Raw genomic sequence first — 26,897 nt, forward strand, 5'->3', positions numbered from 1 at the left:
AACACTGCACACGAAAACAAGCACACACAGGGCTGAAACTGACATCCAGTATTTATTACAACAAACATATTTACAAACATCAAATGTATTCTTATATTACAAAATAACTTAAATGTTTAACTCAAACCTCCAGCTTTCAGTGAGACACGTAGGTACAGCGCTTCACAGACAAACAGCCACTCACACCAACTTTATGCACCTCATTATTATGTGATAAATAAACCTGCATTAAATACACATTTAATTAATTATCAAAATAAAATGTCTTTAATATTTCAACAACATTGTCATCTATTATGCATGATCACACACACACACACACACTGTCTCTTTATATCACACTGAATGATGTATAAAACGTCATAATCCATGCTTTAATTTTGTAGGTAACTTGGTGGGAAAAACAAATGTACACTGTGCAAACAGCACTTCACAGTACCCTACCCTTGTTATTTTGGTTACCGCATCATCATATGGCAATCCCTAGGCAAAAAGTTAAAATAAATAACATTAAAGACAGATGAGACAGGGTGTTCAAATGCTCTAATGTACACAAAGGTTTTCAGTAACGAAGGGTGACTGTTATGGCAGAGTCTCTCCATGTAGTTTGACACTTTAAGAATGGTAGTTTATAACCTGCTTTAAACAGACAGGTCAGGTTTAGTCCTGCAACTGTAGTTCCCAAAACATTTGTCACTTACATAAATCCTTGTTTGCCATCTAATAATTTGTCCAAAGCTAAAAAGTCTAATTTACCTATGGTAAGCATCACTGTAACACAGTTCCTTCTGTGCAATGGATTGCCAACTTTAAAAGGTGCAAACAGCAACATTTGAATAACAATTGTATCTGTAAGAGTTGTTGCCAATTTTTGTCGGGCACTCTTCCTATTTCTGTACCATATTTAATTTCTCTGTGATTAAAAAAAAACAAAAAAAAAAAACACGTGCAGGATTTGAAAGTGGAGACAGCATTACCTTAACCACTGAAGTGGCTGTTGGTGCTGCTACAAATTCCTCTGCAAAATCATTCAGTTGTATTGTCATTGTTCCTTGACTTGCCAGTTATTAAAAAAGAAAAAAAAAAAAAAGAAGGAAGATACAGATAAGTAGCTTTACTCCTAATTTTAGTCCTGTAAGACACCTCAATAACATCACTTTGTAGTGAGCCCTGCACCTGTGGATACTACTATCCACTGTGAAATGCCGTCACATTGACTTGACATACAGAAAACAGTGTTTATCTGTCTCATGTTTTGCCTCATGAGTGCTAAAATTGACATGTTTAGGTCAAACCTCTGTATAGAAATTGCTATAATTCAGTGATCACACCTTTAACAAGGAACTGCTTTGGTTTCCGGTGTTTTGGGAGACTGACTGCTCACATTTTTAGCGACGGAACCAGATCCAGGTGTTAATCAGCCAGAAAGCCACTGTGGCAGAATACAGGATCGCCTCTCGCTTGGAGCGTTCTTTGTTTTCTTCCTCCAAAAGCTGCAGACGCCGGTTTAGCTTCACAATCTAGAAAAAAAAAATTTTTTTAACACCAACTGAAACTCTGCTTTATGCTGTGCCTGGCTAAGATTTACTGAAATATATGCAGAGAAATTTCCACGTTTCATTTTAGCGCATACAGCAATATATCCGGTCACAGCTGAACAATACTGCCAGTCTCAAATCAAATCTCTGTGTAGCTTCTTACTTTTCAATTGTTTGTGTTCCTTGTTTTTGTTTATTTAGAGCTGAGTGTCTAATGACTGTAACTGAACACTTGCTGTGTGCCGCTCTGTCAGCATTCATCAAAAGGAGCCCCATAACCATACACTTCACAATATCCATCCATCCAGTTCTGCTGCTTATCTGAGACCAGGTCATGGGGGCAGCAGCCTAGACAGAGAAACCCAGACCTCCCTCTCCCCGTGAAATAAACATTTGCAATGGAAAGTTTATCGAGGGGAATACCACGGCATTCCAGGCCAGCCGAGAGATATAATCTCTACAGCATGTCCTGAGTCTGCTCCAGGGCCTCCTCCCAGGTGGACATGCACGGAACACCAATAAGCGCCCAGGAGACATCATAGGCTACGTTCACACTGCAGCCTGAAGTGACCCAATTCCGATTTTTTGTGAAATCCGATTTTTTTTTTTGGCGTGGTCGTTCACATTTCCAAATATATGCGACTTGGATGTGAGCTGTGTGTGAACAGCAGACGAACCTTAAAGTGTCCCGCATGCGTAGTAGAGGACGCGATAACGTTACATGTAGCGAGCGCTACAGAAGTCACACGTTTTCCTTTCGGCGTCCGCGTAACGGGACGCAGAATAGTGACGTTTGTCAAGTATCAATGACGTGCAGGTCGGATGAATGCGACCTGGCTGTACACACTCAGGTCGCATTTGAAAAGATCGGATACGTATCGGATTTAGGACCACATATCCAAGTGGCCTGGGTCGCATTTGAAAAAATCCGATCCGTGTTGTTCAGACTGGCATGAAAAGATCGGATACAGGTCGCATGAGGGCAAAAAAATCGGATTTGGGTCACTTCAGGCTGCAGTGTGAACGTAGCCATAGTCAGATGCCCAAACTACCTCAACTGGTTCCTTTCAATGTGGAGAAGTAGCGGCTCTATTCTGAGCCCCTCTCAAATGGCTGCACTCCTCACCCTCTCTCTGAGGAAGAGGCCAGCCACCCATCGGAGGAAGCTCATTTCCGCCGTAAATTGACAGCTTTGTTTTTACACTCAGCTTGCTCTTTACCACAATGGACTGATGCAGCGTCTCCATCACTGCAGCCGCAGCTCCAATCCCGCTCCCTTCTCCCCTCACTTGTGAACAAGACCCTGACACATTTATACTTCTCCACTTGGGGCAGCAATAAGTCCCTGACTCACAGTGGGGACTCCACCCTTTTCCGTTTGAGGACCATGGCCTCAGACTTAGAGGTACTAATTCTCATTCCTGTCGCTTCACACTCAGCTGAAAACCGCTCCAGTGCGAGCTGGAGATCACCACCTGATGAAGCCAGCAGGACCACATCATCTGCAAAAAGCAGAGATGAGATTCTGAGACCACCAAGGCAGAAGCCTTCCACCACTTGGCTACACCTAAAAATTCTGTCCATAAAAATTATGAACAGGAGCGTGACAAATCGATCACTTCACAATAGTTTACTATAAACCTGAAAAAATAGAATATATTGGAACAATACCTAAATTATGTAACACCAGTCCTTTTCATTCACACAGAAAATCAGCATATGACACATTACCTGTCGCCGCAGTGAGGAGGCATCCACTAAGCCAGACTCATCTGGGTTTATATCCAGGGCGAGGTCCATGTGCGTCCTGTGGAGATGAGCACATTTTCATTCAGGCTGTTGACAAGGGATGCAATGATTTAATGGCCAATATCCACCTTACTGACTGCTTCACCATATCTGCAGATCACCTTCACCTATGACAATTCTGCTGTGCTTAAATCTGGGCTACAGTTTCATAGGTTTGTATGTTCTAAATTGTGCTCAGACACAGTGTGGTAAAGGGCTGAAGGACTCTGAAACAGTTACTTGTTTATAATTATAATTATCTGTTCACCTGGCAAAAATGGGGAATAAGCAACAACAAACAGCTATAAACAAAATTGTTCTTTTAAAAGTAATAGTTGTAATGACAGCAGTGATGTTTTTTCTTAGCTCAGAAACTGTGTACATAGTTACAAAAACATTTATGTATAAGAACTACAACCCCAGTTCCAAAAAAGTTGGGATGCTGTATAAAAATGTATAAATATAAACAGAATGCAATGATTTGCAAATCTCATAAACCCATATTTTATTCAGAATAGAACACAGAAAAAATATCAAATGTTTGAACCATTTCATAAAAATAACATATGAGAAAATCAGTACTGGATGTCGGTGATATTCGGCCTTTGGGCAGCACTGCGTTATAAACAGGAATGATTCTGTCATGGAAATCACTGCATGGGCTCAGGAACACAGTCTGTTTCACTGTCCCATCCACAAATGCAGGTTAAAGCTCTATCATGCAAAGAAGAAGCCATACGTGAACATGATCGAGAAACACCACCATCTTCTCTGAACCAAAAATGGACTGAAGCAAAGAGGAAAACTTTTCTGCGGTGATATGAACAGAAATTTGAAATTCTTTTTGGAAAACATGGATGTTGTCTCCTCTGGACTAAAGAGGAAAGGGACCATCCATGAAATGGTGCGTTTTCTAAGTTTAAACATTTTCTATGTTATATTGTGACTAAAATATGGGTTTATAAACCCCAGGCATTTTTATTTACATTTTACACAGAATCCCAACTTTTTCTGGAATTGGGGTTGTATTGGCTATGCTATTTGCTCATGTTTCCCATGGAAACATCAAGGGAAAATAATTTGATTTCTTTCTAATAAATGAAAGTTGTCAAACAAAGGGGGACGTACACAAGTCAGGACTGTGAAGTAAGCAAGTTTAAGAGTCGCTGCTTTTATTGAGAAACATTAACAGGCTTCAGGTGTAGAACTTTACTACCTAATGCAATTAATTATAAACTTTCTCTTGTTAGAACTACTTACTTACTTTAACTATATACACACACACACACACACACACACACAATAAAAAAAAATTTTAAAAAATCACCTTAGTTCATGATTTTCCCAGGATTTCACCACAAAAACCATCAGTTTTTTCTGAGAATCTTTCTGAGTGCAAAGATTTGTAAGAAATTCACAAAGAAAAAAAAAGAAATAAATAAATCACCTGCGGTGGCTGTCATCCAGAATTTCAAGGACCTGCTGGTAAGCACGGCGTGTCGTTGACTGGACGTACGACAGGAGCCCAGCAGCTGTAAACAGGTTGATGTTTGCATCCTCGGGAGAACAGAGGGGAGGGCACAAGCGGACTGGGGGGGCAGAAGGGGAAGGGGTTACACTGGCAGGGAGATACATGGGGAGAAATATTAAAGAAAGAAGATGCTTTTATAAATCAAGAGTGAAATAATGATTTAAAGTGGAACAGCAGCAATGGTGGTGAAGCAGTGCTTTAACAGGTGTTTCAAATGTGGCTGTGCCCATACCTTACATCACCTCTGCTGATCTGACTGCTGTGACGGGCAGATATGTTGTCACTCACGCTGCGCTCCCTTCGAGACCGAGCATGAAAGCCAGCCTGTCATTAAATGAAAGATTTGAAATATTATCAAGCTCACTTTGTAGGTTAATGGCATTTCAATTAATGCATGATTACTGTATTGATGAACAACCACACATAGTTCAGCCTGACTGAAAAAATAAAAGCAGTGATTTTTGACACTAAAGAAAAATATTTTATTGATGCCTTTTCACTACTTATGTGTTATTTTTTCTATTGTGTTGTAAGAAACACAAACCATATTCCATGGAGAGATCAAAATGTTGGAAAAGCACCAGAAGAAGTGCAGCACTGCACAAAGAGACTACTTAAAGGGGATCAGTTACAGTTTTTATTGTACTTCATAAATCCCATAAGCCCATGCAGTTTTTGTAAGCAACCAAGAACCACACTCAAAGCACTTTTATCTCATAATTGAAAAATGCATTTACTCTTGATTGTTTAGTAGCAAAGGTTAAGTACCCAACAAAAGGAGTCTAACTGTAGGACATAAGTGAGGAAGTGTGTAGCTATCATTTCTTAAATTCTAATCCAAGTCATCCAAGATTTCTTCTGGAGATAAATGTGCACAACAGGTCAGTACAATAAAAGTAACTTTCCTCTTTTAGCACACACCATTATATACATTTGGCTGATCTCCTGTTGCTGCTATATTTAGTTCACTGCCTGGAAGTCTCGTTCAGACCAAGTGCACTGTGTAGTCAAACTTGCACGGAAAGAAAACATTAACTTCTATTTCAAACTGCCTCAAATTTCATAGGAAGATTCATCGCTATTGATGAGAGCTGGGTCTCTCACCTTTCGGTTAGAGTCACCACATTCAAGCCTAAAGGCAGCACATCTGGCGAGATAACAGAAGAACGCTCATTGTTTTTTCAACTTTCATAAGGTTCTGCAAACCAGTCCACATGGATGAGACTGCCATGGCTGAGATTTACTATACCATCTCCATACTAATGGAGAAGATTCTGAGGAAAGTGCCTGAACTGTGGACTGTGCCAGATAAACCAAGTTAAAGGATCAACATTTTGAGCCAGTGGAGGACATCCAACACACATCGCAGAGCCACAGGTACAGGGAGGACATAATCAGACTGCAATACATTTCAATAGGCCAGCTTTTCATTCTAACTTCACAGCCTCTCTCAAACTAATCTCACTTACATCTCATTATTAATGCTATGTTAACTACACTGATTTAATTTTAATTATTACTGTGAAAAGTGTCAAAACACAATAAAGCAAATTTTAACTGCTTCCTTATTCACGAGGAGTCATCACAGTGGGTAGCTCTGCATATTTATCCTGAAGCAACCACAAAAGGACTTGTGTCTCCTTGCAGGTTCTAACCAGGGGATCTTCCACTTGATATGCATAAATAATGACACTGCAATTGTGTACGTTTGCTAATGTATTTCCCTACAGACAGCATACAAATGTGTTCCTGTGCAGACCTCCAAAATCCCTACTGCATATTGCTAGACATGCATTGGTCAAATGCTGATTGGGACACAAGTAGGCCAGAACAGGGAAGGAAGCGACAGCGGAGCTCACCGGGAATGGGAGAATCAAAAGATACAGCATGAAAAGCACAGACAGTGGCTGCAGTGGACACTTTTCGTTGTTTTTAATACCCAACTGGCTGACAGTCCAACAACAGCACAAGCAAGAGTAGCCCACAGACTGGTTGTACTGCATATTTTGTACACTACCTCCATCGCCAGCAGACACTCTCTGCAGGCAGACAGGCTGTCCACAGACTACCAGCGGACTACCACTGCTGAACCATAATTTCAGCATAAGTTGAATGTGTATACCACTACACTATGGATCCACTAAAAGTTTAGAACACAAAAAATAAGTAAATTCAATGCGATGAGAAGTAAGCTGAAGTTGGGTAAGGTAAGAAACCTTACTGCTTGGCTGGGATTGCGCTGTGAGGTGACAGTTTGGTCAGTTTCAAGCGAGTCCAGAGGCTGCTCTGTAAGGGTGAGGACCCGCGGAGGGGCCTTCATGTTCAGGAGGTCCACAGGAGGAATGGACTGAATCAGATCCAAGTCTCTTGGACATGTGAATTGAGGATCTCCATCATCACCTACAGACAAACAAGGGTTGTGAAAATTTTATACACTGTATGGTCATTTGTCATGGTTCCCACTTTCCATAGTTCATGGTGTTAGAAGAGCTGTTCCCCTTCACAGTCTACTTTCACTCCTTTTATATTTAAGTTTTTTTTATTATTTGACCAATATATGGTGATGGAAACATAATACCTCAGACACGGCTACCAACTGTTGTCCTCACCTGCAACAACGATCCTTTCAGGAACCTGCATCAGTGTTGTGTGAGTGGGGAGGGGTTGCTGAAGTTGCACGGATCCCGTTTGGCTCTCCGGAGCCACTTTGAGGGTCTCGGGGATTCGCATGCGCTGGCTGATGCCCTCTGTATACTCCAGCTCATAGTGGATGCGGTTCATCTCAGCCACCTCTGCAGAGGCGGTAGTGAAAGTTGCCCCACTCATCCAGCTTTTAACACACAAAATGGAAAACAAATGAAACGCACATTACAGATACTAACCAAAGAAAGTGTGGGTGTGAGCGCAGCTGATAATCTCCTAATCGTCACAGAAGCAAGAGTGCCCCATGTTAAATATTCTCACCGAAGCTCATGTAATTGAGTGAATGTTAGAAGCCGTCCTGCCTGATTTTTATTACATGCTAATTTAAAATGGCACACATGTTGCGGTTAACCCTGAATTTAGCCAGTTAGCTCAGTGGCAAATGGTGCTCCCTAGATCTAAACCATGATCACCAGCCCGTGTAAAAGGCACCTGCTCCACAGGAGCTCGATATGAACACGGTGTAAGATAGAGGGGTGTAGGTCCGCCCTAATCATAAAGTATGAGAAATAGCATTTCATGTTATGTCGTTACATAACAGCGACATGAGGTGTAGCAGTTGCTGGCACGCTGCTTCAATGTCACAGGAGTGAAAATCCACGTAAGACGCCATGTCTAGCCTGTATGTTAGCTATCTAGCTGATGGCGTTACCGCCGTTAGCTAGTTAAATATTGCGCTGTAAGCCGGGGGCTGTCTGCACTAACATGTGGGTCAGCCAGAGCTCTGTCGCCTGTCGGTACTCACCGTTATCGCCTTTACCACCGGGCTTTAAACTGACATGCGCCGACACGCTGTTCGTGCTGTCACACAAACAGCAACAGAGACGGACGGCGAGACTGGACCAAAAATCCTCACCGCCTCTAACCGGTGTGGGTAGAGCTGCTAATACTATCCCGTGTGACCGCTGGGGCGGCTACTACTATGAAGCGCACCGTCAGTCACCGCCGGTCGCAAGAACAGGTGACGCCTAAAATCGAAAGCGAACGCACACTTAAGATTAGCCGTTTCACTTGCCTTATTTAGTTTATTTAGATTTCATTTTCACAGAAGTTAATTTGTCAGGACTATAAAAATAACATTTTAGCCTCAGTAAGATTTTAAAAACTAGAAACAGTCAAAGTTACCGAAGTAATTTGGAAACCTGGCTTCATTAGTGCCAGTGAAATAAAACAGAAAACGCTCAAAAGAGCATGCGTGTTTTGTAAAATATAGTTGGGAGCCTGACTTTAAATTATGATGTGCTTTCTGTAGGTCAGCGATGACCGCATCCCAAGAAAGTGTAGGGTAAATAGCCTGTTTGTGTGGGACACACTGAAAGACAGTGGCTGCAGTGGACACTTTTCATTGTTTTTAACACTGGGTTTCACTTCAGGTCTTTGTAGATTGCAGGTTAAAGCTCTATCATGCCAAGAGGAATCCATATGTGAACATGATCCAGAAACACTGTTGTCTTCTCTTAGCCAAAGCTCATTTAAAATGGACTGAGACAAAGAGCAAAACTGTTCTGTGGTCAGACGAAGTCAAATTTGAAATTCTTTTTGGAAAACATGGATGCAGCATCTTCTGGAATAAAGAGGAGAGGGAGTATCCAGCTTGTCATTAGCGCTCAGTTCAAAAGCCTGCGTCTGTGATGGTATGGAGGTACATTAGTCCCTATGGCATTGGCAGCTTGAACACGAAAGGCTCCATCAATGCGGAAAGATATACAGTATACAGGTTTTAGAGCAGCATATGCTCCCAACCAGGTGACTTCTTTTTCAGTCCAGATGCTGAACTGGTAGTCCAGACCTTTCCCCAACCAAAATCAGCCAGTCAAAATGTAGGGCACTGCTTCAATATGTGAATTAAAAATGCACCAAATACCCGGCCCGTTCTTATTGGGGTATTTTGGGGAAATCGCTTTTCAAAAATTTTTCATGTAGCTAGGTGGTTTACCTCCTGATTTTGTTTTTGGCTAAATTCTTAATTTATAAAAGTACATTTAATAAGAGATCTCCTTTAAAAAATCTCCTCAAAAGTCTATCAAACGTTAAATTTATGTTCCACTTACAACCTTTTTCTTTTTTAAATGTAGATAACCCCTGGTTCATCTGGGTCATCTGTTTGTTTGTTTGTTTTGTATACTTTTCACTGTATACTTGTTGCATTTTTTTTTTTTTTTTGATAAAGTTACAAAAAAAATAGGTGGTTTACCTCCAGTGCAGGCTTACAGTTGGAGAAGAAACAAAAAAAGGCATTGTATTAAAGGTGGACCTTTTGCATTGTCGGTATCAGTAGTTTCTGGATGATGAATTTAGGTATGATGCCGATCCTTAAAAAGCTCATGTACATATTTTTGATTAATAAAAAAAATTGCAATCATCCAAAAGATATTACTCATGCCTAATAATATGTATGTTGACAACGTCTTTCTCCACACTGTCCACTGTGTTCAAATTCATGCTATTATAGCCTGGTCACAGGGCATTTTCAGTCTGAAGATGAGACTAAGAAAGATTTACTTCCAGATAATGTTTTTGTTAAATTCAACCAACAGTTGTCTGCATATCCTGAATTTGCCTTAATTTGAATCTCCAGTTCCTACAATGCAAAAGGTGGACCTTTTGCATTGTCGGTATCAGTAGTTTCTGGATGATGAATTTAGGTATGATGCCGATCCTTAAAAAGCTCATGTACATATTTTTGATTAATAAAAAAAATTGCAATCATCCAAAAGATATTACTCATGCCTAATAATATGTATGTTGACAACGTCTTTCTCCACACTGTCCACTGTGTTCAAATTCATGCTATTATAGCCTGGTCACAGGGCATTTTCAGTCTGAAGATGAGACTAAGAAAGATTTACTTCCAGATAATGTTTTTGTTAAATTCAACCAACAGTTGTCTGCATATCCTGAATTTGCCTTAATTTGAATCTCCAGTTCCTATCAATTATTTGGCAGCGCTCACAGACTTTGGTTTGATTTGAGTACAGATAAAACAGTTTTCACAGAAATTGCATGTGTTGGTGAATTAAATTTGTGAATGTCGTTTTAAAAATTGATTCCCCCCGTGTATCGTTTCCAGAGTAGCTTTAAAAGTTTGAACAAATGTGCCTTTACAAGTGTGAAAAAGTGTAAAGCCGAATACGCAGCATGCAGAAATACAACTCCCACAATTCCAACAACTGAGGGGGGATACTGCGCATGCGTTCTCGATCTGGGCCATTATTTTGTCCTCCTCAAGCTTCAAATGAACAACGGGCTAAGCGCTCCTTGAAATGAATTAATTATTAATTCACGGAAAGAGCTATTTTTTCCCTCCGTTTCAGACCACCGACACACATGGAGTGTCTCGATCACTAGCTCGGTGCCTCGCAGGGCTGCTCAGTCCTCCGTTTTACCCGGAGGCCGAAAGCAGTGCGCGGACTGACAGCCCCGTTAAAGCCAGCAGACTGGGTGTTTATCTGGTTGGCTAGCCACCTAGCTAGCTTCCCAGACAGCTACTGGGGAGGAAAAAACCCGAAAGGATAATTTGTTAACTTTTCAAAGACAGGACTGTGGCCGTCCCTGTCCCGTCCAACCAGCAGAGGGGATGGCACACCTTCGAGACATGCAGAACCAGGTACAGAAAAGGTCTTTTCACCAACTGTCACCTCCCTGCTTCTTATCCAAGACCAGCCGAAACCCCGTGGCTGTTAGGCTTTCCATGAATAACCAGGGTGGTGGTCTAGGCCGTGAAAGCAAGTGTTACTATGCATAAATATGAATTTATTAATGTCTAATGTTCTTCCTGCTGTTACGGAGAGACAAAACAGCTGAACTTTCAGGTGTCATACTTCTTAAATTACATCTTGGAACAAAGCTCGAGCGTAGGTAATTACGGGGATGCGACTGAATAAATGGGCACTGACAGATAAGAAGGTTAATTATCAATCATATTTTATATTTGGGCAGTGCATGCAAACATTATAATATGGAGATAACAGATGATTGTGGACATGGCTTCTGTGTTGAGACTCGCCCACTCATAAATACACACATTAAACTGGGGGGGGTTACCATCGTGGCATATACTCAGCAGTTTAAAGCTTATTTTGCTCTCGCTGGACCAGAATACCCGGTTGGACCCCGAGGAGTACTTCACCAAGCAGGAGCGGATCGGCAAGGGTTCTTTTGGAGAGGTCTACAAGGGCATCAACAACCGCACAAAGGAGGTGGTGGCCATTAAAATTATAGACCTGGAGGAGGCAGAGGATGAGATAGAAGACATTCAGCAGGAGATCACGGTGTTGAGCCAGTGTGACAGCCCTTATGTTACCAAGTATTATGGCTCATATCTGAAGGTGAGAAAATAACGTAAATACTGAAGTGAGGCTTGCACAGATTATTTTATCATGCAGATGCTCAGAGATATAAATACACACAAGCAGTGGTTTTAAGTCTCAAACTTGAAAACTCTTTTATCGAGTATTTCCCCCTCCTTAGGGGACAAAGCTGTGGATTATCATGGAGTATTTAGGTGGAGGATCTGCTCTGGATCTAGTAAGTAGATTTATATTTTTATACAGCTTACAAAGTTTTTGACAACTTTTACAGCAATGTTCTTTTCATTCTCAAGAAGAAAAACTCATCTTTTGAGCTTTCTTCTCCCAACCTTGTGTGACTGCATTTGTTGCACTGTCATCATCCTAGCTCCGTCCAGGGCCTCTTGAAGAGACTTACATTGCTACTATACTGAGGGAAATACTAAAGGGGCTGGAGTATCTGCACTCTGAAAGGAAGATTCACAGAGATATCAAAGGTAATAAGCACTCCGTCTTTACACTAAGAATCTCACAGCTGTCAGCTAATGCAATTTTTAAGCTCTGCCATGGTCCAAACTCAGGTATAATACAGAGCTATTTTATAGCGTATGCTCTTGTGAGTAGCAGTTCTCAGTGATGTGATTCAAGATTTTATGTCAACAACTAAATGCTGTGATAAAAGAGCTGCTGCACAGCCAGCCTTAACCAGATGCTGCAGAGAAGAAGTGCACACACTGAAATATGCTAACAAGCTGTACACATTTTTAACACCATCTGTGAGCTCGAAATCTCACAACATGCTGAGTGTTTTAATTGTATACACTTTTGCTTATTCCCATGTGTGGAGCTTTTTTTGCTCTCTTTCCTTGTGATGAAAGAACGGTACCACGTTGTAAGTAAGCAATCACACAAATAAGGAGATTAAAACTTGGATTTATTCTCCACTTATAATCTGTGTTCTTGTGCTGATCATCATCATCATCCTTATATCTACTACTGCTTGGGGAACTAGACAGGAGACTCCAGACTCCAAAATTAATTAAAAATTAATTTTGTATTTCAAAAATGACTTTTGGCCTAAATAAGTTGTAAAAACATTGTTCCTCATTATCTCAGAATGGGACTCAATCAGATGTGTTGGCCTCATCTTATTTTTAGCTTGTTATATTACCCAGACTGCTGTAACAGATACCAAATGCAGACCCAGATTCTTTCATTTTTTAACTGCCCGTGTTTTCTGTCTCTTTCTCCCAGCTGCCAATGTGCTCTTGTCAGAGCAGGGTGATGTGAAGCTGGCAGATTTTGGGGTGGCAGGGCAGCTGACAGATACTCAGATCAAGAGGAACACATTTGTTGGCACGCCTTTCTGGATGGCCCCAGAAGTCATCAAGCAGTCCGCCTACGACTTTAAGGTGTGGCGAAAGTCTGTGGACAAGCTGTGTCTATATGAAAACATAAGGTTTTGTTGTTAACCTCTAGGAACTGAATTTTAATTCCTCAAACAGCTCTTTGTGTATTTATGCACTTATTTTCTCTCCCACTCAGGCTGATATCTGGTCCCTGGGGATCACTGCCATTGAGTTGGCCAAAGGGGAACCCCCCAACTCTGACCTACACCCCATGAGAGTCCTCTTCCTCATTCCCAAAAACACTCCGCCCACATTGGAAGGCCCCTACAGCAAACCCTTTAAAGAGTTTGTAGAGGCTTGTCTAAATAAAGACCCCCGTTTTGTGAGTAAAACACCTGCAGACATCTGCAAGCACTGGTCATAACTGCTTCACTAAGAGACATAAAACATGGATTCTTTATCCTATCAAATATTTTTGGATTAGCATGTTTGGTCCTTAATAGGAATTAGTTTGTTCTGTACTTTCTCAAATATTCCAAATCACACTCCTGAAAGGCACCAGAACCTTTCAAAGTAATTTGACATTGAAGCTTGATTCAGCATGTTTGTGGGCAGCAGTACTCCAGCTCCAAAAACTACATGCCATGTGATCTTTTCCTCTATTGTTCAATTTTATGCTTCTCCTGTTTTTATTCCCTGCAGTACAAAGGGCTAAAGTTGTGATTTGATGCTATATAAATGAAATTGAATTGAATTCATTGTTTGCACAGAGGCCAACAGCCAAAGAGCTTCTGAAACACAAGTTCATCACACGATACACCAAGAAGACGGCTTATTTGACAGAGCTCATTGACCGCTACCGCCGCTGGAAATCAGAGGGACACGGGGAGGAGTCCAGCTCTGATGACTCGGACATGTTAGTCTCAAGAACATCACACTTATTCATATCAACTGTCAGGATGAATCTGTGAATGTATCCAGGGACAACTCTGCCTGATTTGAGCTCACTGTTTGACTCTTCCTTTCAAACCTCTCCCTCTTTTTGTCCCTGCTTCCTTCAGGGATGCTGATGGTGATGTAGATCAGTGTCCCATGTGGACCTTCCCCACAGTCAGGCCCAGTTCTATGAACAAGTTACAGAAGGGCTACATGCACACAGATTCAGAGGTAATGCGCACAGAGCAGAGAGAGACACTGACACCAGGTCAAATCTTTCGGGTTTTTTTTCCCCTTACACACTGTTTCCTTTTTGCAGTCAGGAGATTCTGTGAAAAGGCAACCAAAGTCACAGTGCTTGTCTGCTTTGGTAACACCCACCTTCAGAGAGGTAGGCCATACTCTTGCTTTTTTTTTATACCATCTCATATTCATTTAGACACCAGTTAACACATTTACTTGGCAAGTGAAAAGTCAAATCCCCTGTGGGGTTGCATCAGGAAGGACGTGCAGTGTAAAACTCTGCCAAATCAAACATGCTGTGGCAGGGGAGCTGCTCAAAGTAGCGTTTAGATTTATTTAGACAAAGGACCAACATCAAAATAATATGTGAATCTCTGCCCTATCTTTTACCACTAACATGTAAGAGTGAATTGTGACTTTTAACGTATTAGTAAGAAGCGCACACCCACAGAACTTGTCTCATTTTATTTATTGTAAAATGAAGGAAGTCTGGTTGAAATTGAACTGTGGTGAAAGTCCCCTTTTTTTTTTCTTTTTTTCCTCAAAGTTTAAAAACTGCGCAGCATACCAAATTATTGTTTTGTTTTCCTTTACAACCAGTTGAAGGAGAAGCGGCGGGCAAGTGGTGGCGGAGTAGGAGCCATTGAGGAACTGGAGAATGCCTTCAACCTGGCAGAGGAGTCCTGTCCGGGCATCTCTGACCGTCTCGTCACACATGTGATGGAGAGAGTGTGCAGGTGATGTACCAACCTCTCAGCTGGGTTATTTAATATTCAACAGCAAACACATTCATTTTATTCTGATCTGCTGCTTCATGTCATTCTTTTAGGTTTTCTTTAAATGGTAACACCACTACGTCTTCACGGTGAAGGTCCAGCTGGATGTAACACGACCCTTCCCCCCTTTTTCAGTCCCCCAGAACCACACAGCTTCTCAGATAAGGACCACAGACGAATCCCCACCCACCTCCATCCCCCTCATAGCTGTACACCCTTCCAAGTCCAGTCCCTGAAGAGCTCTTTTAATTAGTTATAATTAAATATTTTTACAGTTTTTCTTTATGAGCGGAGAGTATTTAAGACAAAAAAGCCATGGCAGTTAGAGTTGTGTATACCTGTTAGTGAGAAAACAACTATAATAAAGTCTATGGAAAATGTTACATTATCTTTAGTGTCATTATGTCATTAATTTAACTGCTGGCTCGTGTTTCATTTTATGAAGGATAAAACATGGCTGAAGTTTAAACACAATGCTCAAAAAGATCAAGGGAACACTCAGTCATCACAGTATAACACACATTCAGTTATATCAATCTGATATCAATACATCAGTCTGGCCAGTTAGGAACCACAAACCATTGTGAATCCATTCCTGCTGCTTTGGTGTAAATGAAAGTGATGGTGTGATGCATGATTGGGCTGGCATTGTCCTGTACCTGGAGAAACCAGGGTCCACTGCACCAGCAAAAGGTCTGACTGTGGGTGTAAGGATTTCATCCCTGTACAGTAATGGTAGTCAGTCAGTCTGGTGCTTCTTTTGTCGTCTTTTGTTTTTGTTTTGTTTTGTTTTGTTTTTTTAGCAGTGTATTTATGTCAGTGTATCCACAAGCGAGCCAAAAGAGCTCAGATTTAGACTGCTCTCAGTTTCAGAGGGTTTTTTTTCTACTCTTGGTTCTGTATGGTGTGATAAGCTAGCCTTATTACAGTCTTCTCAGGGGCACATGTCTACCTGTGAGCACAAGCCCCACCCATTTCCCCTACAAACCCATATATGAGGAGCAGCCATTCAGAAGCTGGCTTCAGGAGAGGGGGATGGAAACTAAAAGCTTGCTTCAGAGAAAAAAACAAAAACAAACTCTGTTTTTGCCTTATATATTTCATTTATGTTTGCATGTTTCAATAAATCACTGCACCTATATTCCATTGTCCAAAGAAATTATGGGTAGCTCAAGACTTGTGCACAGTACTGTATCAGTCTTCATCTAGCCTACAAGCCCACCTTAGTCTAGTGTTGTAGATAGCTTCCATTAATATGATGTAAAAGGTACTAATCTGTGATGTGCATCTGCAATTCACATTTTCTTTTTTCTAAAACTTGTTAAACTATCAGTTGATTCTGTTTCCACTTGTCTTGCTGTACATGAGAATATAAGCTTGGAGGTTTGGGTAATTAACCTCTCCTTATATCTCACAGTAATTAGTGACACCCTGTTACAATCAGGGCAGATTTGCAGTGGTTCTTTCAGAGGTAATTAAACTCACTGAAATAAAAAGGAGAACATCACCTGATGTGCATGTTGAGTAGCTTCGGACTCCTCTAATTTTATAAAGGTTAAGGTCTAATTGGTCACAAGCAGACACTGATTAGGTGACAGTGGAGTTAAAGTGGGAGATATGGTCAGCCTAAGATCCAGTGTAGCATACACTGGGGAAAGTGATTCAACTCAAAATAATAAAGCTGAGATGCCATTTTATCAGTGTTGCTCCTGAGGTATACTACTCTTTATAGATTTAAATAAAATTGACATTTTATTAAGTGTTACATGACCGTTCACACTGTCATGGTTGCTTTCCAACCTCTAGTCATAGTCTGCAGGCAGAATCTGGGAGGTACTTCAGCATCAGCAGCTTCAAATCAGAGTGATGACTCACACAGCTAACAGTGATCATGGAGACCACAGCCTGCTCTTCATTAATACTACAAACTACCTGGTTTGCATTCTCTCTCCCACACACATGCACACCCCTACATTTCTTTCTTAATCCAATCTCATTTGTTGAGCAGTGCTCACCATTACAAATAATAGCATGAAAAAAAAAATGGCTCAACTCACAAAGCAGTTTGACATTTAATAAAACCTTTATTACAATTTATGTATCAAGAACAATATTTGTCAGATTAAAAACAGCACAAAGAGGAATGTCTGGGCTGGTGGGGTTATTGTTGGCTACAGTGACCTCATCAGGTCGCCTTTAAACTCTGTGGTCACTAAAACCACAAAGCACTCAGCAGTTGGGACAGGTAGAAGTTTATACTTCTCATTGTACCAATAACACACACTCCACTGCTTCACTGCTCCTTCACATGACTTCACTTTACACTGGCGAGGACACATGAAAAGGATTAAATGCATCTAGTTATGTGAAAGCACCAAAGAGGCTTAACGCCTCATTTGTCTGTCCTTCATGTGACAGGTGTATGGGAAGACTATAAAAAGGTTACGAATCACAGTTTAATTTCTCAAAAGGAGCTGAACCACACTTGAAGGCAGTTGTACATGGTGACACCGATGTGAGAAAAGCACAAATGGAAGAAACAAGGAAGGAAGAAGCTGATCTCAAACACTGTTAAAATTCATCCTAAATTTTTTTGGTTGAGAGTTGCATGCATATGAGCGGGATAACATCATCAATATGAAGCAAGACTATTTAATGGTAAGCTCGTGTGGTCAACTCCTAACCAGAGGCTATGTTAAATAATGTTTTCTCCTGACAGGAATAATATTAACACAATGATGTAAGAGAGAAACAAAGGAGGTTTTCAGCTACTCCTGCTACTACAGTTTGCTCTCTCAATGAAACTCTTTCACAGAGCATGTGCTAGTATGTGCTCCGACAGATGCTTCAGAACTAAAGTCTTCAAACAGAAGCAGCAATACTTTGGTTTTCTGAACAGCAAATAAAAGGAAAAGTAACTAAATCCCAATATAAAATATGCAAGCATCCTAAAATATTGGTCATGTTACTTCATTTCAGTAAACGTTTTCTAAAGTGGTAAAATTAAAAAAAAAAAAAAAAAAAAAGAGGAAGAAACAATAGAACCGTGATTGAATATATAAATGTAACACTGTCAAATATACTTTACTGTACGCATTAAAAAAAAAAAAAAAATCATTCCAGATCCCACTTGGAACTGAAATTAAAAAAATAAAAAATAAAATAGTGGCAAGCAGTAGGAGTCCATGACCAGGCAGCTTTACACCTTTTCCATCTCTCTGGTCAAACTCAAGCAGTGGCTCAAATACCTAACTGGGACAAAAAGGAAAAGGACCATATTAAAATCTGGACATTAAAATAAAAATCAAGCCTGTGAAACATTAAAGGACCGATATCTGAAGATAACCAAGTGAAAAACTGTAGCAGGCTGTGTTCAGTAAACAGAGTAAAATAACTGATGATGTATCTGCAGTAGAATCGGCCTTAAGTGAACCCACAGGTCTTTCTCTCACCATCACTATCACACGTGTGGGCCGTCTCCCTCTCCGTCCCCTTGTTTCTGCATCTGGGCCTGCATCTTGGCGATCATCTCCTGCATTCGCCTCAGCTGTATGACAGAACATCAAAGGTGTGAGTAAGGGGAACAAGTGCCCTTAAAACAAGGAAAAGATGCTCTCATAGCTGTAACTTCAAAGTGATGAAGGCAGTTTTGTTTATTTATAGTGTCTTTTTCTTATAATTTAGTGTAACTTAGTGCGTAATTATTTGTATCTGCAAATTTGTCTATTAAAAAAACTGCTCGGATGCTGTGACCAATGTACACCTGAATCATTTAGCTCTTTTCAATCACATATTGTGATTTAAAATTGATTGACTTATCAGTTTTTAAAGTGAAACTATTGTGTTTTATGCTTATTTTCAAGTCCTTATTACATTGTTTATAGCTCTGCATGATTTAGAGTTCAAAATAATCCTTATTTGTCTTATACTAGGCTTTGGTGCAGGCCCTCTCTTCATCCTCAGTTTGAAAGACGCCGGTTATCCATTTAAAGCCACTCTCCTTTGGTTGCAAGGGGCAACAAATCTTGTGATTGGCTTCTCCCTCATAAACAGAAGCAGGCTTTGTGGGGCTTCTGTTCTACCACTAAATCTGCCTCATCTTTTATCTTGGCTCAAAAGCAAGACTGCATTCCCCAAAATTTCCTTTATAAATCCCAAACAACTGAGAATAATGATACAACACATTTCATTTAAAACAAGACCTGTAGTTAAATGTCTCACCTCAGCCTCCTTCTCCTGCAGGATCATATCCTTGTCCATTTCCTCCGGCTCGGGTCCCTTTCTGCTTAACAGACACAACTATAGTTACTGTGATGCTGTGTACTGCAAAATCAATGACTTTTAATTATGCAGAACATCATCATTAAGGCAAATGCACAACCAGAGAGGTTATAAATGCACAATCACTTTTAATGATTTCTGAGGCATGATGACAGAGTCACCAGAGAACTTTTGTGTTTTCTGCGTGAGAGAGTGTTGCCATTTTAAGCAGCACTAAGCAAACATGACAAAAGCCACATTGAGGAAGTAGAAAAGGGGGTCAGTGGGTTAGTTTTGTTTGCAGGAACATAGCTTCTGAGAGAAAAGCTGGCAGCTACAACAAATAACTACAAAGAAGTGAAAGCATGAAGATTCAAGAAAGAAGCAGTGCAAAAGTCAAGGGAAGAGCGGTACCTCCCCCAAATAAAAAAATAAAAAATAATAATAATATGAAACAGTACCTCCATCAGTCCACTCACTGGAATAAGGCAATTCAACCCCACACACCATCTTTGGACAGATGGCACAGCAATATGAAGACAGTAAAACCACTCCCTTCTCCTGTGTTGGCTTTAGAAGAAGAGTCTAAAACAGTTCTTTGGGTCTACAGTAAGGGTTAACTAATGATGTACCCACACTATGTTAAATGTTACACACGGTAATCTTGTTTCCAACCTGTGCAGAAACGTAAACTACACCATGCCATTCATGTAACAATTAAATAACCAGATAAAACCTGCTACAGTTAAAAGCACTAAATTCACCTCCTACTACCTCTGCTACAGTCAGACTATTACAGTTCACATGCAAACTCTTGGGTTAGAGCTACTGTACTACAGAACTGATACTAGAAAAAAGGAAATGAATAACTGGACTAACCATTGAACAGGAATAACTCTTATTTTCCCCTTTGGTAATGCCTTCTCTGCTTGGTCTAGCTGGGTTTTGTTAAAGTTTCGCCTTGTGTGCATGTGCATTTCTACACTATCACAGCGCACACAGCTCAGAGATTTGCTGTTTGAGGAGGGGGAGGTGCAGAAAAGCAAGCAGACAGGGAAGTACGTACGCAGGAGACAGAGGCAGAATGTAACCATGGGAGGACAACCTGCCACCCCGTTTGAGGCGGTCCGAACGGAAGTTCTCGTAGTGCAGGTCCTGGGTTACTTCCTGGAGATCCTGCATATGGGTTCTGTGGGGTTGAGGAAAAGTCAAACAATAAATAGATTTGCAAACATTTCAGGCACTCCCTTTAAAGGCAGGCCGAGGCAGTCTGATTCTGACAGCTGGAAAATAAGACTACACTGTGCGCACAAATTAATCACAAAATTCACCACTCACATCAGCATGGTCCGCAGTTTGAGGAAATCATTGTGCTCTGGGTTCTCCACCTCCACCACTCCCCAAGGGTACAGACGACCCCTCACCTTCTTCCCTTTGGCCTCAATCTGCTGGTTGGACCCCACCACTGCAAATGGGATACTAGCCTGGAAAAGAGGAGCAGTAGCTCATATTTCTGCAGTCATGTTTCAACCATGCAACATGAATGATACTTAAAAACAGAAGCAGAGCAGTCGCAAACTAACAGTGAATAATCAAATCTTTGCCAGGTAAGCAAGAGGGTACTAGACCGGCAAATCCTCCAGTTTTGAGAGGTAAAATTACTCATGCTGTTAATGGAGTCTGGTTGTTTTGACAAAAGTGCTCCTCTTTACTTTACAGCAGGTAACACACTGACTGTTTACCCAGTGAAAAATCTATCAAAACTTTAAAGGTCAGAGTAAAGGATGAAAACTGCCAGTTAGAAAGCAACTGCTTTTAAACGTGACCTATGAAATGTGGTTATTTTGCATTTTATTTTGATGTGTTTTAATAAAAGCACATGTGACATCTCACAAGTTAACTGACAGAAAATGCTGAGATAGAAACTGTGTGCTGCTGTTCCCCTTACAAACACAGAGATGTGATGTTTTATTCATTTCTCCCCTCCCTATTCATGTGGCAAAAAGACAAATAAACTTTTTATTTTCATTGAAGGTTTAAATCCTTTGTAGAGAATGGGAGACAGTACCTTGAGGATCCTGGTCTGCTCTTTAAAATCTTCATCTTCGTCTGACTCAGCATCGGGAAGATGGTAGATTTTGATGCCATGCTCATCGATCTCATCGAGAATCTTAATACGAAATCAACAGTTATTACCTGCTATGTTAGACAAACGACAATTCTACGTTTTCTGTTGACTCAAGACGCGAGATAATCATGATCAAAATCATTTCTCATGACCTCTTTAACACCTGCAATATTCTGACACACCCAATGGCTAAAGCAGTGAGTATGATAACATGATACTGTAACTACTGTTCAAGGCAGGAAATGGAAAAAAATCCCTGAACAATGGTTGTCTCTGGTGTTCTCACCCTGCGCTTGAGCCTCTCCCTCTCTCTGAGGGTGAGTGTGTCGGCTTTGGCGATGACAGGAACCACATTGACCTTGTTGTGAATGGCCTTCATGAACTGGACGTCAAGAGGTTTCAGGCTGGGAGGGAAAGGAAACAGAGGGTCAACGAGAGATAAAGAATCTGTGTGAACAGAGGACCTTCACTGTAATAACTTAAGCATATACAGTATTTATGCAAGTGCATAGAGCAGGACACACCCGTGGCCAAGTGGGGAGATGAAGTAGAAGCAGCAGTGAACTCTATTGTCAACAATGTGTCTACGATTTAGGCCGCTCTCGTCGTGGAGGTAGCGCTCAAACTGGTCATCGATGTAGCTGATAATGGTGCTGAAACTGGATGGACAAAAAAAAGAAAAGAAAGTCAGACACTACACTGAACAAATGCAATCACAAAGCCTGGCTAAAAATAAATTCTCCTGCTATCCTTATGGCGTCAATACAGTTTTATTTTTAGCCATCCAAGGTTAGTGGATCATCACTATTCACAGATCACAGGAATTTAAAGCCAAAAATATCTCATCTTCTCATCAGCCTCCACCCTAAAATGATTTCTTACCAGTCCTGGCTGTTGATGGCATCTCCGTATCCTGGTGTGTCAACCACAGTGAGGCGGAGCTTCACTCCTCGCTCCTCAATTTCTACAGTAGATGCCTCGATCTGAACCGTCCTTTCTATCTTTTCTATATTTAAAAAAAAATAAAATTGCAGGTTTGTCAAAAGGCTTTAAAAAAAAAAAAAAAAAAAAAAAAAAAGGGGGACACACTGAAATCATAGATGAAATTAAGTGTGTGTTTTACCTGCTGCTCCAGGAATGACCCTCTCAGGGTAAAGGTCAGTGAGGAAGAGGCTGTTGATCAAGGTGGATTTTCCAAGTCCAGATTCACCTTTAAACAGTCACAAGAAGCGTATGAATGCTGCATGAATGTACTACTAATAATTACAAATACACAGTGAGGAGCCGGTTAGTGCAAGGCTCTTCTAATGCAGAGCTCAGTTTCAACCAAAAGAACAAAGAGGGCCTCAGTGCGCTGCAGGAAACGAGGCATCTGCCTGTGAAACACACTAGACCTCACACCACACGGACATACACATCAACAACTCTAAATCTGACTTCAGCATTAATCTTTCCCCAACTATCAGGCGGCTGAAACCTTGTTAGAACCTGGGAGGGAAAGAGATTTGTTCTCAATCAGTCAAAGGAACCAAAGTAATTCTGTTCAACGGTAAAAACCCTGAATGATTTGACGAGAGAGGTTATAGGACATGGCATTCCAAACATCCTGGATGGCAATCTACAGAATTCCAAAGAGAACCAATCAACAGGTGAAACAGGAAATATACAAATCAATTGTGTTGCTGTGTGGATGCATGAGTACAGTAGTTTAAATGTGCAGTGGCACGCATTTCTACCTGTTAATGTGGTGAAGATGTAGGCATGTGTCCCTTTTTACTGTTTTGACTTGAATTAGCAGGTCAGTTGTTTTGTGCTCTGGTGGGTTTTGCAGAGATGCTAATTGTGAGGGCACTTAGGTTTGAGTCGCTAATAAAGCCATGATGTTGTGTACCCTTTGCATATATGTAGTATATGAAATAGAGCTTGTAGGAAAAAAAAAAACAAAAAAGTTTTTAAACCAATTTTGGCAAAGCAATAGAAACATGAAAATTTTTCAAAAATAACTGCCAAGTGGCAAGTTGTGCTTCTAGAAGGCCAAATTTCCATCTATCCATCCATTTTCTTAACAGCTTATTCAGTTCAGGGTCGCAGGGAGGCTGGAGCCTATTCCAGCTGTCACAGAACAAGAGGTGAGGTAGACCCTGGACAGGTAACCCAGTCAATCACAATACCTCAGTTGATATCATCTATGAATGAACTACACATCAGTATCAAACAATATCATGACGGACTGCCGGTTTAACCGGCTGTATGAGACAAAATTGAAAGCATGTTTCCATATACCAGTAGTAGGTGTTACACAAGTGAAAGAAGACTGCAATTCAGTGTGATGATCAGGCCAAGAAAAACCTACTGCATACCACACAAATCTCTAATCTTACTCATGATCCACGACACTGTTTCAGTCTAGCACTCTGCCTGTTGTCTGTCTGGAAAACACAATTTAAAGCAACAGCAAACCAAACACAAGAAACTACTGTTTAATTTCTTAGCTTGTCCAACTAAAAGCAGAAGTCAAGCAGACACTGAGTCTTAAACATCTGCTACTGTTGTCTCCCGCCAGGCTGTGAAAAAAAGATTTAGTGAGGTCTTTTTTCAGTGGCAATTTGCCAGAACGTCTTGTATGGGAGAAAAGTGACATATTTATTATGCACACTGTCAGTTCAAGAATATGTGGGAAACCATGGAGATCAATGATTTGAATGTTCATTATAACAATATAATTTCTATCTGTGGAGCAAAACTGCAGCTAGCTGATCATCCAGGAAAACAGTGATTTAATTTAATAAAGGGGGTTAACACAGAGGGCATCACTGCAGTGCAAGGACCAGCAGGCCTCGCTGTCCACCGTGTGAATGGGTCCCTCGAGGCACACAGGCTACATTCCTCTCTGGTTTATTTTAAAGCAGAAGGATGAGCAGTGTTGAGGGCAGCTTCTACCCTCCCCCATTCCCAACAAGCACAGGGGTTCACATAGTCACAGGAACCCAACCAAGACTTTACACTGCAGTCAACATCAGCTGAGCAGCTACACTGATGTATCTGAGCAGCAAAAATCTGTGCACACTAAGACACTCAAGTGCACGCATATGAATTATAGAATGCAAAACAACCAGCTTACTCATGATGTATAAACAAAAAAGAGATACAGAAGTCAAAGAGCTCAAATAGCAACAACTGTGCATTGCTCAGGCGACCAGCCAAGATCCCACCATGAATTTAACCCAATAACATGAGCGGAAAAGGACAAAATACATTCCACAAAATGTCCATGTTTGCTCTAGCTTGAACCTTCTTATCAGTGAGATACACTACAATTTTCCAGACTAAATAAAGCCAGCGTCACATCACAGGAAGAGGAAAACGGGTGTGGGAAAAGTGTTAAAACACTCACCTACAACCATGAGGGTGAACTCAAAACCCTTTTTTACAGATTTTCGATGAACCTGATTAGGCAGGTTGGCGAATCCAACATACCCCGGGGTCTCAGGGTTGGTGAACTGCCCCTGCTGTAGAGATACGGGAGGAAATGAAAAGAAAGGAAAGCTTAAGATGATTATTACTTTAGACTGAACTATGCAAGATGACATTACAGCTAATTATATGCAAGTAAGCTCAAATCACTGAGAAGACTTGTGTGTGATGTTATTCAAGAGTCTATCTGCAAAAGACCTTCCACCACACTGTCTATCCAGCATTTATGGCCCTTTTCTACACACAGCTCATCAAACCAAGGCATTTACCCTGTGGTTAGGCAAGCTAGACAGCAGAAAATTCAAATAAAATACAAAGCTGCACCTTCCTTATTTACTTTGTAAGAAGTCCTTTCATTGAAAAAGGTCAAGATGGGTGAGCTTGATAAGCAGTGTGTTCTTACACTGTCCTCAGCCCTTTCAGCACAAAGAAAACTGCATGCCTGAGTCATGAGGATAATAAGCAGCATGCAGACAATGTACCCATTAACAGGACAGTAATATCTGTGCCTAAAAAAGATTAAGTTTCGACTCTGTGGGCATGCTAATCTTTCCTTCTCACGACCATTAATGCTACAGCAATGGAGTAGACAGCCAGTCGCTGAAGCACAGGCAGGAATCTAGTATTACAGCATGCCTTATTGGTTCAGATAGAAAAACTGGTTTGTTTGTTGTACATAGCTTACCTTCATTTTGTCAGCTTGAGACATTTTTTTTCCTCCTTGTTTGACCTAAAAGAGAAGAGAAACGGTAAAAAACAAAAAAAACGGCTTTTTTGAAATGGAGGGGGGGGGTGAATTTATGCAGTCACATACTCAGAGGCTTCGCAGTATGAGAGACAGGAAGTCTGCTTGGCTTCTGAGAGAGATGTGTCTCACCACAAAAAACTGCTTTCCTGCTTTAGGTGGCTGCACTACAGCTGCATCCCACTACAGCACTTCGATCAGCGGGGAAGAGATGAGCCAACCCCAGCGACTCTGTAATTACAATCATATCTGTCTACTACTCTTTTGATAGTTGCGTTGCAGGCTGGTGTATCTTCTTCGAAACTCCCTGAATTAACTGAAACTGTCAAACACACCCACACAGCAAGAGGGAGAAAACTGGTTCTTTTCCGGCGGATTAGCTAAATGTGTTGCTCAGGTAGTTTAGAGGCTAGTTAGACATAGTAACACGATGAGGATTACAAGCCAGCTGATTTTCTGGTTTTCTAACTGTACCTGATGTTACTTAGTTAACCAGCTTCGGGAATTTTTTTATGTATTTACTTTTTTTTGTAGCGGTAACAACCCTTCAGGTCATCATGAGCCAAATCAACCCTAGTCCAAGCTAGCGGCTCCGTAAACTGTTACAATAAGCTTTAATTACTATTAACCAGCCGGGCAGGAAATCAAACCGCTAATGTTAGCTTCGTCGTTTTAACGGCGACGCCACGATTAACGCAGCACCGAAACACTCGGTGATAAATAAGCGACGAAATGCTGAAATAGTACAGGGTTACCTTAAAGAGCAGATGGAGGTACAGAGAGAGCAGCCAGCGATGAGCGGCAGACTTGGCGGACACCTCAAATTCTTCAGATTCCGCTGCAGCAGCTTCCTTTAGCGCGCAGACCACAATGCACTGGGCGAGAGGCGCAGCGGCGGCGCGGCGCAGCCCTCCGCCGAGGCTGTTACTGCTCACTCTAACTAGGACCGAGGGGGCCACGCAAAACATCTTTGTCTAATCAAATCAAAACAACAACTACATATTAGACTAAAAAAACATGCAACTAAAACAAAATAAGCACAGGGTGGATGGCTGTTAATATGGTTGCGGTATTGGTGCAGAGGTTTATTAAAAAGATTGGGAGGAGGGGGACGCTTGGCTGTGACTCAAGTGTTTT

The 26,897-nt window shown here is 41.1% G+C and overlaps 3 protein-coding genes across 4 annotated transcripts; 1 reads left to right on the forward strand and 2 right to left on the reverse strand.

The window, feature by feature from the left end:
- Nucleotides 1-33: 33 nt before the first annotated feature.
- On the reverse strand, nt 34-8,454 carry LOC115795928 (mitochondrial fission factor homolog A-like). The gene is made up of 7 exons (XM_030752070.1): nt 8,306-8,454; nt 7,467-7,687; nt 7,079-7,257; nt 5,090-5,181; nt 4,774-4,944; nt 3,270-3,345; nt 34-1,520 (listed from the first exon to the last, which is right to left on the reverse strand). Exons 2-7 carry the CDS (start codon nt 7,681-7,683, stop codon nt 1,389-1,391), a joined length of 867 nt encoding a protein of 288 aa, XP_030607930.1. The 5' UTR covers nt 7,684-7,687; nt 8,306-8,454; the 3' UTR covers nt 34-1,388.
- Nucleotides 8,455-10,750: 2,296 nt separating this feature from the next.
- On the forward strand, nt 10,751-15,536 carry stk25b (serine/threonine kinase 25b). Its single transcript, XM_030752568.1, has 11 exons — nt 10,751-11,167; nt 11,658-11,888; nt 12,031-12,087; nt 12,238-12,346; nt 13,104-13,261; nt 13,395-13,580; nt 13,969-14,114; nt 14,260-14,365; nt 14,454-14,525; nt 14,978-15,114; nt 15,207-15,536. The coding sequence occupies exons 1-11, from the start codon at nt 11,138-11,140 to the stop codon at nt 15,244-15,246; spliced, it is 1,272 nt and encodes a 423-aa protein (XP_030608428.1). The 5' UTR covers nt 10,751-11,137; the 3' UTR covers nt 15,247-15,536.
- Nucleotides 15,537-17,217: 1,681 nt separating this feature from the next.
- On the reverse strand, nt 17,218-26,657 carry septin2 (septin 2). 2 transcript variants are annotated; one of them, XM_030751400.1, is made up of 13 exons: nt 26,516-26,657; nt 25,701-25,745; nt 24,936-25,050; nt 22,665-22,751; nt 22,424-22,547; nt 22,066-22,200; nt 21,828-21,945; nt 21,482-21,583; nt 20,752-20,897; nt 20,480-20,602; nt 19,375-19,435; nt 18,606-18,700; nt 17,218-18,405 (listed from the first exon to the last, which is right to left on the reverse strand). In XM_030751400.1, the coding sequence occupies exons 2-12, from the start codon at nt 25,722-25,724 to the stop codon at nt 18,614-18,616; spliced, it is 1,122 nt and encodes a 373-aa protein (XP_030607260.1). In that variant the 5' UTR covers nt 25,725-25,745; nt 26,516-26,657; the 3' UTR covers nt 17,218-18,405; nt 18,606-18,613. The 2 variants fall into 2 exon arrangements, with proteins under 2 accessions (XP_030607260.1, XP_030607261.1); XM_030751401.1 differs by having other exon boundaries at nt 20,519-20,602; nt 26,516-26,656.
- Between the last annotated feature and the right edge of the window lie 240 nt (nt 26,658-26,897).

The sequence above is a fragment of the Archocentrus centrarchus genome, chromosome 17 (assembly GCF_007364275.1).
Source record: "Archocentrus centrarchus isolate MPI-CPG fArcCen1 chromosome 17, fArcCen1, whole genome shotgun sequence".
Taxonomy (NCBI): domain Eukaryota; kingdom Metazoa; phylum Chordata; class Actinopteri; order Cichliformes; family Cichlidae; genus Archocentrus; species Archocentrus centrarchus.